The 14,031-nt window shown below is 34.9% G+C and overlaps 1 protein-coding gene across 1 annotated transcript; it reads left to right on the top strand.

The window, feature by feature from the left end:
• The first annotated feature begins 891 nt into the window (after positions 1-891).
• PRPH2 (peripherin 2) lies at positions 892-13,937 on the top strand. Its single transcript, XM_070741310.1, has 3 exons — positions 892-1,472; positions 8,095-8,341; positions 13,710-13,937. The coding sequence occupies exons 1-3, from the start codon at positions 892-894 to the stop codon at positions 13,935-13,937; spliced, it is 1,056 nt and encodes a 351-aa protein (XP_070597411.1).
• Positions 13,938-14,031: the final 94 nt, after the last annotated feature.

The raw sequence follows: 14,031 nt of genomic DNA, 5'->3' as shown, positions 1-14,031 counted from the left end.
AGCAAAGATGGAATTTAGACTCCCCTTCACAGTGAAATAATTGCATTTTTTCCCATTGTACATGAAGTTCCTTTCTCAGCAAGACCATTGTTGGCTGTATGTGATTAATCTAAATTGCTCTATTGGCCTCAAATGTCTCAACAGTTTGACATAGTTTCTGTGATGATTCAATAAGGTTGTCACAATTAAGCTGGCAATTCTTGTTTTTATCTTCAAAATGCTTAGATTGAAAATCATGAAAACATGACCTAATTCCATCCCCAAAATGCCTAAGTCCCAGAGCATGTCATTCAAGGTGAGTGACATAAGGATAAGTAGTATCATACACTGGCTCATTTGTAGGTCAGTGTATGAAAAGCATCTAGGATACGTTTCAAAACTAATTTTCTGAGGAGAAGGAAGTCTAGGAACAGGGAAACTTTTAATATCTTTGTTTTCAATTATATCATGTGAAAGCACAAACCCACTGAATAGTAAAATGAAAGGATTATTTTCTTGGCTTATCTGTGGACAGAGATTTCTTAAATTGGATTACACTAATTAGTATTGGAATGACGTAGTATAGATCCAGCTTTAATTATTTGAAATTGAAAGAGTTTCTCTTTTGTATAGAAGGGACGACTACAAATAGTTGCATATCTTATTTACCAATAATCTTTTATTAATGTAATTTTTTTAAAAAAAAATCTTGCTGATTTGAAAAATGTATCTGCACTTCTTCAATTTTGGGCTGAGGAAGATGGAAGAACTAAATTATGTCCCGACCAGAGGGATGCCCCTTTGAATCTTCAAGGCCTGAGTGGTGGCGTATCTTTCCAATTCTACTTTTAACCCTTTTCAAAGAAGGGTTGGTTTGAGGAGAAGCTTGGTACCACCAGCGTTGTGAAAAAGATGGCAGTGATGAAAATCAAGTTTAACCAGAAGAAAAGAGTAAAACTAGCACAAGGATTATGGCTCATGAATTGGTTTTCAGTGTTTGCTGGAATTGTTGTTTTTTCTATGGGACTTTTCCTGAAAATTGAACTCAGGAAGCGAAGTGAAATGATGGACAATTCTGAAAGCCACTTTGTGCCCAACTCTATAATATTGGTAGGTCTACTTGCCTGTGCATCCAATGTTCTTACTGGCAAGATATGCTACGATTCCCTGGATCCTGCTAAATTTGAAAAATGGAAATGTTTCTTGAAATTCTATTTAATCATATGTGTAATTTTTAATTTCTTCATTTTTTTAATTAGTCTTATTTGCTTTCTGATGAGGGGTTCTCTTGACAGTACACTGGCAGAGGGGTTAAAAAATAGTATGAAGTTCTACCGTGATACAGATACTCCAGGAAGATGCTTCATGAAGAAGACAATTGATATGCTCCAGATTGAGTTCAAATGTTGTGGAAATAATGGTTACAGAGACTGGTTTGAGATTCAGTGGATCAGCAACCGATACTTAGATTTTGGTTCCAAGGAAGTGAAAGAGTAAGTAGCTGAAAGAAAATTAATTTTATATGGTTTTTTGCCTTTAAAGATTGTGTTTACACGTCATTCAGATTTTTGTTAGAAGAACTATTGTGAATGGCAAACTAAGATCATCAATAAAGAGTAATATAAATTATTATTTTAATTAAGGAAGACTTTCATATATATAAACTAATTGGTTAATTTTCTTTTCCCAGTAGATTATCTTGTACCATAGCATTATAACTCTAACAATTTATTTTACTTTATTTATTTAGATTTACAAGTTGCCCTGCTCCTGACCAATTCAGGATGGCATACAACAATAAAATCAAATACAATGAATTATTTTAGAAATGTTTCACTACCACTCACTTTTATTTGATATGGATTATGCCGGGAAATCTCTTCTTTGTACGTTGTCATTTATCTTGACCTCTGTTAACTCACTTTGTAGTTATTCTTGGCTTTCTCCTCTAGGTGGATAAATGGATTTATAGAGCTCTACAAATGTACACATGCTCAGTACATGCTTCTTTTAACCTTGAATGCATAAAATTGAATGTACACTATTTTCAGGGATTTTAATTCTTTCTCTGCCTTGAAAGTATGGTTGGATATGCTTTCATCCTACCAGGTGACTTCTGCTATAGATTTTTTTTTTTTAATATTCTGTCATTGCTTTTTCATTTTAGGAAAAGATTCAGTGCCCCCCCCCCCCCCCCCAATAATTATGCTAAAAGAAATTGCTAGTCTTCAAATGATTAAGATTTTTAAGGGTCTTGATTGTCATGGATAAGCAGCTTTCACATTTCTAAAACAACTTAATAGTGAACTGCATCAGTGGTTTTGTTTGCACAGAATTCAGTGGGATTAATGATTAAATAGATATATAAGAAATACATAGAATTCCACTGTTAGTTGCATTATAAGCAGCCTGGGAAAGTTCATTGTGATTGATACAAATCCCATTAGTTCCAATAGCACTTAAATATGTAGATATGGATGGGTTATAGAGATCCAGGGCTGAAGTTCTGAATTTTAATAAATAGATCCCCACTGAAATATACTTAAATACATTTAACACAATAGCAGAATAACAGAATTGGAAAGGACCTTGGGGGTCTTCTTCTCCAATCCCCTGCTCAGGCAGGAAACCCTACACCATTTCAAACAAATGCTTGTTCTATCTCTTCTTAAAAACCTCCAGTGTTGGAGCATGCTCAGCTTCTAGAAGTTACACTGTCAATTGTTCTGTCATGAAATTTCTTCTGATTTCTAGATTGCATCTCTCCTTAAATAGCTTTCATCCATTGTATGTCATCATATATTGTATATTTTCATAATTTCTTCTTTGGTATCATATATGAACTATTCAAGACGCAAAAAAAAGCCTTTTGGTTTTGCTTATGGTGATTTTTCACTCAACAATTGTAGTCAATATAGTCCAATTAAATAAATACCAATTTTATTTGGATTTTGATAAGATGTGCTGAACAAATATATGAATGGGAGCCATTCAGATTTTGTCTTGACATAAACAACTACTGTACATGGAAAAGTATAATGAGATGTTCACTGTGCTGGCTTTATCTGAAGATTTGGAGCTTGAGTTTAATCCATCCCCAAGAGGACAGTACGTGAGAAATAAGAGAAGATTACATCGCCAGACAGATGTGTAATACCGCACTATTTTTTAAAAATGGTGATAGAATTTCAGGTATAGCAGTAGGCTCACTACTTTAAATTCAGTTCCCAGGAATACAATGTGATGGCTCATTTTAGTTTGGATATATTTACAATGCTTGTATTATCAAGTACATAATGTATTTGAATGTCCCAGGGATGTTATCCAGTTCATACTGAAATCAGCAGGAGACTGAGTGGAGATAAGGATATCTAATTAGTGTATAATACTTTGGAGATTATAAATAGACAGGATTATCTTCAAGAAGAGGGGTCTTTTAATCACTTTCAGATTCCTCAGGTGATAATAATAATTTACAATTCAACAGACAAGCACTTGCCACCTTACACCCCAGACTTAACAATTGTTGATAAGGAAGGCAAAAAAGTAAGGATAGTAGACATTGCAAGAGAAGAGAAGAGAAAGAACTGGAGAAAAATAACAAAATACAAAGACCTGTCAATAAAAGTAGGATGCCTGTGATAAAAGAAAGTAAGGATAGTACCAATAGTAATAAGTCCCTTGGGAGCAACTCAAAACATCTGGAATGCTACTTTAACAGAATTTGGTATTGACAAAAATCAAAAATAGTCAATTGCAAAAAACCAGCTTTATTTGGAACAGCTAACATCCTACAATAATACCTTCAACACCTCTGTAAGCAATCAATAGGTGGATAACTATAGGAGGAGCCTCAGTGGTGCAGTGGTTAGAGTGCAATAATACAAGCTACTTCTGCTAATGACTGGCTGCCAGTAGTTTGGCAGATCAAATCTCAGTAGGCTCAAGGTTGACTCAGCCTTCTATCCTTTCAAGGTTGGTAAAATGAGGAGCCAGATAGTTGGGGGCAATATGTTTACTCTCTTTAAACCACTTAGAGAGGGCTGTAAAGCACTGTCAAGCGGTATATAAATCCAATCTAAACATCTGACTGACTTTGCAACCAGTTATTATTATTATTATTTATTAGATTTGTATGCCATCCCTCTCCGGAGACTCTACTTGCATGCCACAAACTTTATTCAACTTTGAGTCTCACAACAATAAAAGAAATTGCAATAAATTCAAGAAAACATTAGAAAAAGAAAAAGAAAAATGGCATGCACATTGAACTAAGCTACCTACCATAATTCTCCATCTGTGCTGTCCAAGGTGAAGAACTGCTGACCATAATCCATACAACATAATTCAAGAGGCTGTCCCTTGTAAATGTAATTGAAATACTGTAAATTGTTTCATTATTACTCAATTTCTTTAGTATTTCACATATCATTCATGAAACAGGAAATGATTATGTCATGCCCAAGTACAATTCCATTTATCGCTTGTCTTATGTCTAAAAGTGAAGGAGTGTGAGATCATTTCTCCTTCAAATTCTAATTTGTGTCTACCATAATTTTTCAAAGTAGCCAAAGAACTAAAATTAGTCTAATTATGCATATTAGTAAATGCTATCCATCAACAGTTTTAGGGTTTGCAAAATTATGCAGAAAAAGTGTAAAAGGTAATAAGCAAAAGAAGCATGAGAAAATACAAACGAACTTACAACTAGTTTACACTAACACTATTCAGAAGGCTCACTTTTGTTTCCATCATGTCCATACATTCATACATTGCCTTTTGTTACTGACAGTTCTCTTTATGAGTATCTCATAAGTTCCATCCATCCAACTATAAAACTGCCTTCTAACTACCCATTTACTCTTTGTATAGTTATTTTGTAATTTCATTATCATTCATTCTCTATTTGATCAAACCACGGTAATTATTCATTCAAACCTAAATTCATTCTCTATTCCTTTTTTTTTAATCTATTTTTTTTCTACAATGTTTTGCTGAATGTTCATATATTCCATTCTGCGTTAGAAATTCTAGGCAGAAACCTGAAACATCCTTGGTGCTCTCTTAGCTTATTTTCTTGCAGACATTTCATAAGTCTGCACTGTTATTAATCTTCCCATCGTTCCCATCACCAATCTCTTCCCACAAATGGCTGTATGACTGTAACTTTGTTGCTTGTATCCTTACAATTTATATTGACTGGTTTCTAATATGATTTGATTGCTTATTTGTACCCGGACTATCATTAAGTGTTGTACCTTATGATTCTTGACAAACGTATCTTTTCTTTTATGTACACTGAGAGCATGTTTGTTTGTTAGTTTGTTTGTTTGTTTGTTTGTTTTGTCCAATACATAATACACATTGAAGAGAATAGATATGTAATAATATAAATAAAGAAAAGAATAGAAGAAAAGATATAAAAGTATAGGTGAACATATTTGAAAGGAGGAAAAGATAAATGAGATAAGGAGAGACAATTGGACAGGGGACACTGGTGCACTTATGCACGCCCCTTATGTTCATCAAGAATAATTCCTTGTGTTTCCAATCATACTTGGCCAATTTTAAAAAATCTATTCTATCTTATCCAAACTAAATAACATCACCAGTGCTAGAAATACTGAGCTACAAATGTTCTCCTTTATCAGTAAGATAAAAACTTCTATGTGGCTCTTTCCAGCATGTGTTTTTTTTCATCTGAGCCACTGCAGCTTCATTTGAATTTCTTTCTACAGCAGGCAGAGATATTATCAAATAAGTTGATTTGATTCAGTATTTAACTGATAAGCTTTTTGCATTTACTCCAGTAATTCCTTATGTACACAAAAAAATTCGCAATATTTAATGGTATTTTAAACTGGACAAAACATCTAAATCTGTTAATGTCATTTATCATATGGTACAATCGTTAAAGGCTTTTCAATAGTGGTCAAACCTGGAATAATCACTCTTCCAATTTTGAATAAAACTCTGGTGATTTCTTCAGATTAACAAAGAATTAACATTATAAAAAGTATCTGATCATGATATTTTTTTGTTCCTACATGATATATAAAATATATCATTATATTATTATTTTTTCTTCTATATCAGCAATTATGTTTATATATTATTTTTTCTTCTATATCCACAATTATATCCCAGCCTTGTTTACAATGAACAAGTAGCCTTGACATTTTATTAATTATTTCAATCTAGTCCATGTAGAATCCTGACAAAGTTTAGAAGAACTACTTAATAGTTGAAGAGGAAATCCCGATCTATAGACCAAACTTAGAGAATATAAATCTCCTGAAAAATGACAATGGGAAACCTCTAGATTGTTGCCAAACAAAAACATGGACACATCTGTATAACTCACAGGATAGTTATCTTCCCCAATCACCATAAATATAGTACAAATAATTGTACAATTTTACAGGTAGTCCTCAACTTAAAAATCACAATGGAGCCCAAAATTTCTGCTGCTGAGCAAGAAAGCTAAATGAGTTTTGTCCCGTTTTATTAGCTTTCTTGTGACAATTGTTAAGTGAATCACTGCAATTGTTCAGTTAGTAACACAGTTGTGAAGTAAATCTGTTGATTTGGCTTGTCAAAAGGGGATCACATGACTGGTATTGTAATAGTCATAAATACAAACTAGTTGCCAAATGTCTCCATTTTGATCACATGGCCAAGGGGAAAGCTACAATTGTCATTAGCGTGAAAAATAAGACATAAGTCACTTTATTCGATGCTGTTGTGACTTCAAATGGTTGAGGACTACTGTATATCATTCTCCAATGGTTACTGAAATCTTTCTTTAACGCCTCTCCTTTTATAATCTACATTTCAGTATTTATTATCGAACAGTGTACTCCCATTGCCTCCCATTACTGTTGGTAAAACAATACAGAACTATAGCATTAATCAATGTTCATTCCAATTTTCAGTGATTATATTCTTTGGCAGACCATTTCCTGATTCTCAGGGAAAGTTTGCGGGAGGATAGGGGAGTAGACATCTGCTGACAGTTCTTTAGCTCCAAGTCTTCAAATTTGAGTGGGTTATTAATCAACAGTATTTGAATTTAAATAAAAATTTATCTGGAAGCTAAATATTCTTCAATATTGGGGGTCAATATGATGGGACTGGCAAGTAGCCCTTAATTCTTGTATTACTATGCATTCAACAATTTTTCACAGTAAATTGAGGACTTTCTTTAAATTTTAAAAACCCTACATTTTTTAAAAAAGGAATTTTTTTGTGAAGTTTACATTTGCCTTTGGTGCCTCTCCTCCCTTCCAATAACCCTGTGAGGCAAGTCAAAATAAGAGAAAGCAGTTTGCTCCTGAGAATTTGACCCTGGCCTTCTTGGTCTTAGTCCGACATCCCCTTTTAACACAAAATTAATTCCTCATTAGCAAATAAATGTGCCAAACCAGTTAATATACATCCATGGATAGCCTAGAGAAAATGAGGGCTAGAGGGGACATGATAGAAGTATACAGGTATATGATGGGTTGGGGGTCACTCTATTTTCCAGTGCACCAGAGGGCCGGACAAGGAACAATGGCTGGAAGCTGACCAAGGAGAGATTCAACCTGGAAATAAGGAAGAACTTCCTGATGGTCAGAGCAATCAACCAGTGGAACAGCCTGCCTGCAGAGATTGTGAACTCTCCAACTCTGGACATTTTCAAGAGGAGATTGCACTGCCATTTGGCTGGGGTGCTATAGGATTTCCTGCTCAGGCAGGGGGTTGGACTTGATGACCTGACAGTCCCTTTCAACTCTAATAATAGATAGATAGATAGATAGATAGATAGATAGATAGATAGATAGATAGATAGATAGATAGATAGATAGATAGATAGATAGATAGATAAACAAACAAACAAACAAACAAATAAATAAATAAATAAATAAAATTTAAAAACCAGAAGGCTGTTCTCAATCTAGCTAACCCACCTTGCATAAAACCAGGTGTTTTAAATGAGAAAGATCATATCCAGATGTTCTGGGGAAAATGCAAACTAATTCACATGCTGCAGATGAAACGGGTGGAGGTAATGTTGCTCCATCTTTCTTAGTGGCTGTTCCTAAGTCCAGATTTCCTCTTATTCATTTACAGTCGCATTAAAAGTAATGTGGATGGCAAATACTTGGTGGACAGTGTCCCCTTCAGCTGCTGCAATCCAAGTTCTCCACGGCCATGCATCCAGTACCAGGTGTCTAATAATTCAGCTCACTACAGTTACGACTACCAAACAGAAGAACTCAATCTATGGACTCGAGGCTGCAGAGAGGCTCTGCTTAATTACTACAGCGGCATAGTGACCTCCATGGGAGTGGTTGTCCTCTTTGTCTGGCTTTTTGAGGTAATACAATTGGCAAGCTAATTTCTCTCTCTGTTGTTCAGAATCATGATGAGTACTTCTCACAGCAATTTTCATTTTTTGTGGGAAATATTGCAGGGTTATACAAGTACCAGCCTTGGTCAGATTTTATTGTGTAGAATAATTGCCGTTTTGTAGAAAATATTGCAGAGTTATACAGGTACCAGCCTTGTTTAGATTTTTTTTTGAGGGAAAGATAGTTTTTAGAAGGAAAACAAACAGGTAGTATTCTCCCTTCCTCCCTCTGAGATATACTATAGCAGTGTTTCCCAACCCTGGCAACTTGAAGATATTTGGACTTCAACTCCCAGAAGTCCCCAGCCAGCGACTGCTGGCTGGGGACTTCTGGGAGTTGAAGTCCAGATATCTTCAAGTTGCCAAGGTTGTGAAACACTGTAGTATAGGATCATATGGACTTCATGTTTGACACAATTGTCATGTTAAATCCAATTATGTTTTGCTACATAATAGGAGTGGGGAGGAATTTCCTTTAGCGTGGTAAAGATGAGATATTTTAATTAGGTTGAAAATACTTTATTGATCCTAATCCCCTCTTCTCTACAATATTAGGAGGCTTTTAGATTTATGCGGGCCATTCTCTCTCCTTCCTTCCTTCCGTCCATCCATCCGTCCGTCCGTCCATCAGAATTCATCTACCTTGTTTTGGTCCTGTAGGATGAAAGGTCCTTGCTAAAATGTGTGATGTATGTTGGGATATCTTAGAATACACATAAGATCCTTGCTTCCTTCTAGGGCTCCATTTGCCAACTGGATGACATAGCCCTAGTTCCCATTTTCCCCTCAACTCTCCATTTTTGACTGGGCTTATGTAACTTACCTGAATATTAAACAAAAGTATGTGTTTCTGAATATTTGGGAAAATTTTATTCATTCATTATTTAAGTTTCTAGGGGAGCCCATTCAGCCAATGGCTCTGTTAAAAACAATACTTTAAAACCATAAATAACAGGAGGTCATATTGGGAGAGAGAAGGAACTGTTAAAACATCTTCCATAATGGATACCCTGTGGAAAAAGCAAGGTCTTCAAAAATTCTTGAAATCCGTCAGATAATGACCTTTGTGGAGGAGAATAACCTTTTGACTTCTGGGTACTATAAAATGGTGCTGCTTAATAGAGAGAATCCAATGCACAACAACCCTCTCAAAATATATTACATACATATATAGATATATAATTGTAATTATTCTGATATTATTAATAAGTTCCAACCTCATTGTATTAATCAGTGACTATAAATATACTACCTTAAGGAATAACAAAAGACAAAGTACTTATTCTAATTGATATGGATATTTGGGACTTGAATGCTAGGAAATATTTAAAATAGACTTAAAACTAAATATACACCAAGGTATATTCACAAGTACTATAAATTGTGACTCTTGAAAATATTTTTTCCCTAATTACTTTCTAAAAAACAAATACAGATCCCTAATGTGTTACTGGCTTTCCCCCCCCTTTTTTTTAACCATTAACATCTCATTTAAAATTGTCACTTTATTGACTAATAGGTTAAACGCATTTGTAAACAGCAAAAGTCTGGATTTATCTCTAAAAATGAAATTGCTGATTCAGTTAGAAGGGTATTAACTATGCTAAAACTTTCTAACCTCTACTTAACTTGCTGTTTCCAGATGCCATTAAAAGATTTGCCAAAGTAGATTACAAATTGATTTAAAAAAAATAATCAGAATTAGACTTCTTCAAAATGCCAATGGCAAGCTGAATTTAGGATCAGAACATCTAATAAACTGTCTACCAAATTGAACTGTCTTCGGAATTTGTAAAACATGAAAAATTTATGTAGTGTCTTTGTATTTCTCCTTAAGATTACATGTTCCCAAGTTTCTGTCTATATATAATTTTCTTTTTATTTCTTTTATTATTTTGCTTTAATTTTTATGATTGATTTTTTATTTATATTCTTTGTTTATTGTAGTTCAAAATGATTGTTTTATTAAAATTATATATATATATAATACATATTATATATTATATATTATAATATATAATATATTATATATATATAATATAATATATTATATAATATCTTATATATTATATAATTATATATATATATTTCTGTCAGCAAAAACGTGATACACACACACACACACATATGTATATATATATAATTTTTTAAAAAACAATCATTTATATATATATAAAATTTAAAATTATATATATATTTATAAAATATATATATAATTTAATATAAATATATATATTATATATAATTTATATTATATGTTGTAAGCCACCCCGAGTCTGTGGAGAGGGGTGGCATATAAATCCAATAAATAAATAAATAAATAAATAAAGTAAGTAAGTAAATAAGTAAACAAACAAAGTTGGGGGAAGGCATAATACATTATTTACATTTTATCTTAAATGCATTGCTCTAGAATGTTATCACTTATAGCTGACCCTTGGGAAAGTTTGCAGTATGATCTAAGAAATTGAATAGAAAACTATACATCCTCACAACCGAGGAGATAGTTGCAGCCACAGCTTTTTTCTCTAAATTCCCTAAACCACCCATAGAGATTTTGCATAGCTACCACAATCCTGTGTTAGGAAAACCTAGGAATATTAAAAATGAAAGATAATGTTGCAATCCATGCACACTCCTAAAATATATGCTTTTTTAAAGCATATATGTCTACATGAAAATGAAACGCTCTCAGACCATCCAGATTATTCCAAGAGTTTTTATTGGGAAGCCTAAGTAGTTACTATATGCTTCATTATTATGGGATACAAGTCTATTTTTCATGCCTCAATTTTAAGTATAGATTCTTGATTTTACATACTTAAGTAGTTTATATTTATGAAAAGAGCAGAAGTTATGCACAAACAAAGAAACGTGTAGATATAATAATTTTTTATTTACAAGAAAGAGTTTAATAGAAGGAAAATTTACAATTACAAAATGAAATTATTTGTTTGTTTATTTATTTATTTATTAGATTTGTATGCCGCCTCTCTCCGTAGACTCGGGGCGGCTCATAACATACAATAAAACAATTCATAACAAATCTAATAAATTTAAAAAGCATTTTAAAAATCCATTATTAAAGCAGACATACACACAAACATACCATACATAAATTGTATAGGCCCGGGGGGGGGTGCCTCAATTCCCCCATGCTTGATGGCAGAGGTGAGTTTTAAGGAGTTTACGGAAGGCAAGGAGAGAGGGGACAGTTCTAATCTCTGGGGGGAGCTGGTTCCAGAGAGTTGGGGCCTCCACAGAGAAGGCTCTTCCCCTGGGACCCACCAGAGAACATTGTTTAGTCGACGGGACCCGGAGAAGGCCAACTCTGTGGAACCTAATCGGTCGCTGGGATTAGTTGGAGAATCCAGCTGTTGTATCTTCACTAAGGCTTGATGATAGTAATACTCCTTGTTATATCCTTATTAGCATACAATAGTAGCAAATTGATATAAAACACTTAGCTGTTTTACCTGGGAATCAATGGAAGTTAGGATGCTTAGGGCATTTACAAGTTGCTAGTTAATCCCAATAATGAACATTGTAAGCTCTGTATTACAGAGGTAAATAGGTATATATCCTTCAGGTTTTGATATAGCACCCTTTTAGTCTGGTCAGAGTCAGAAGAAATACAATAAGGCAGTGGCCTTTAATTTATTTCCAAGAGTTGGGTCCCTAACAAGGCATAATCATCAAAATCTATGATAGTAACCCCAGCTGGAAGAAGATAAGTTTCAACCAGTATGATAATGTTGGTACAGGGCACAAGAATCAGTATAGGTAGTCTTCACTTAACTATCATTCTTTCAGTAACTGAATGAGTGGAACTTAAGCCCGTCCTTGAAATTCCAGATGTTGCAGTGTCTACAGCAGTGTTTCCCAACCCTGGCAACTTGGAGATATCTGGACTTCAACTCCCAGAATTCCCCAGCCAGCATTTGCTGGTTGGGGAATTCTGGGAGTTGAAGTCCAAATATCTTCAAATTGCCAAGGTGGGGAAACACTGGTCTACAGCAAGAGTGGATTGCCATTAACACAACTACTGGTGTGCTACGCATTCAGCTTTGGATCGCTTGCGTGCATGCGAGTCCCAGTGTGTTTTTGCTTCTGCGCACGTGCAGGAAGCAAAAGTGCACTGAAATAATTTAATATAATAATAATAATAATAATAATAATAATAATAATAATAATAATAATTTATTAGATTTGTATGCTGCCCCTCTCCTAGAACTTGGGGCAGCTAAATCTCACAAAGCGATGCACGCACTTTTTTGCTGCCATGCATGCGCAGAAGCAAAAAATCACCAAAATCTTGTGCATGCGCATGTCCCCTCACAAAATTTTGCTTCTGCACATGCGTACAAAGCAAAAATATACTGGGAACCGAACCAAAGCTGTGCGCACAGTGCACCATGAGCTACCGGTGTGCTGTCCTCTACCATACGGGCAGGAACCCACTACTGGCCTAAGTCACAATTGACATACAGTTATGATAGTTGCAGCATCCTGCGGTCACAAGATCACCATTTGCAACTTTTACTGCTGACTTCTGAAAAGCAAAGCCTGCACGACATGACCAGGTCACATTGCATTTAATAGTTGCCTGGGATTTTCTTAATGGATTATTATTATTTATTAGATTTGTATGCAGCTCCTCTCTGGAGATTCGGAGCGGCTCACAACAAAACAGTACAATCCAATGGTTAAAACAATTTAAAACCCTTAATATAAAAAAACAATCATATATCTCATACAAACCATACGTAAAGCGGAAATGGCCCAGGGGAATCAATTTCCCCATGCCTGGCGACAGAGGTGGGTTTTAAGGAGTTTGCGAAAGGCAAGGAGGGTGGGGGCAATCCTAAATCTGCGAGGGGAGTTGATTCCAGAGGGTCGGGGCCGCCACAGAGAAGGCTCTTCCTCTGGGTCCCACCAGACGACATTGTTTTGTCGACGGGACCCAGAAAAGGCCAACTCTCTGGGATCTAACCGGTCACAGGGATTCATGCGGATGCCACTGGAAGTGCCAGAGCTGCAGTTGTAGATCGGCACTATCACGTCACATCACACTTTATGACAGCGTCATGTAGTGACAGAAATACCGATTCCAGTTACCACCATAAAGTAAGGACTGTTCAAGTTATAAATGGGAAATTTGAAACTTAACCTAATATCACATATTCCCAATTTTTCTTCTATCCGTAGATTTGTGATTGTAACAAACTTCTGGTTGTTAATTTATTATTAAGATTCTTTTCAATATATATATAGGCTGTGATATAAGCCAATCTTTGGTCAAATTGACTGACAGCTCATTTTGTATCTCACTTAGATGTTAGTAATGATAGGGCTGCGTCTGTTGCATACCTCTCTGGAAAGCATCACCAACCCAGAAGATCCTGAATGTGAAAGTGAAGGATGGATCCTGGAGAAAAGCCTGAAAGATACTTTCAAATCCACCCTGGAAAATTTGAAAAATATAGGTAAGGGAAACCAAGTGAATGCTGACGGTGCAGAAGATGAAGATGCAAAAACCCAAGCTGTTGCAACCGTCAGCTGAGTTTCCCTACTAATGACTGGAAATTGTGAATTCCAACTTTTGAAAAATGAGCCATCACAGCTACAATACATATTTATTAATAACACTTAACATT

The sequence above is a fragment of the Erythrolamprus reginae genome, chromosome 1, assembly GCF_031021105.1.
Source record: "Erythrolamprus reginae isolate rEryReg1 chromosome 1, rEryReg1.hap1, whole genome shotgun sequence".
Classification (NCBI taxonomy): domain Eukaryota; kingdom Metazoa; phylum Chordata; class Lepidosauria; order Squamata; family Dipsadidae; genus Erythrolamprus; species Erythrolamprus reginae.
Note: the sequence above shows the minus strand (reverse complement) of the source record. Positions and strands in the feature narration are given on the sequence as shown.

Bases quoted from the DNA above. Each gene is read 5' to 3' on its own strand.
- PRPH2 (XM_070741310.1), top strand. From the start codon at position 892: ATGGCAGTGATGAAAATCAAGTTTAACCAGAAGAAAAGAGTAAAACTA. The intron at 1,473-8,094 runs GTAAGTAGCTGA...ATTCATTTACAG, and splicing joins GGTTCCAAGGAAGTGAAAGA to TCGCATTAAAAGTAATGTGG. The intron at 8,342-13,709 runs GTAATACAATTG...TATCTCACTTAG, and splicing joins TCTTTGTCTGGCTTTTTGAG to ATGTTAGTAATGATAGGGCT.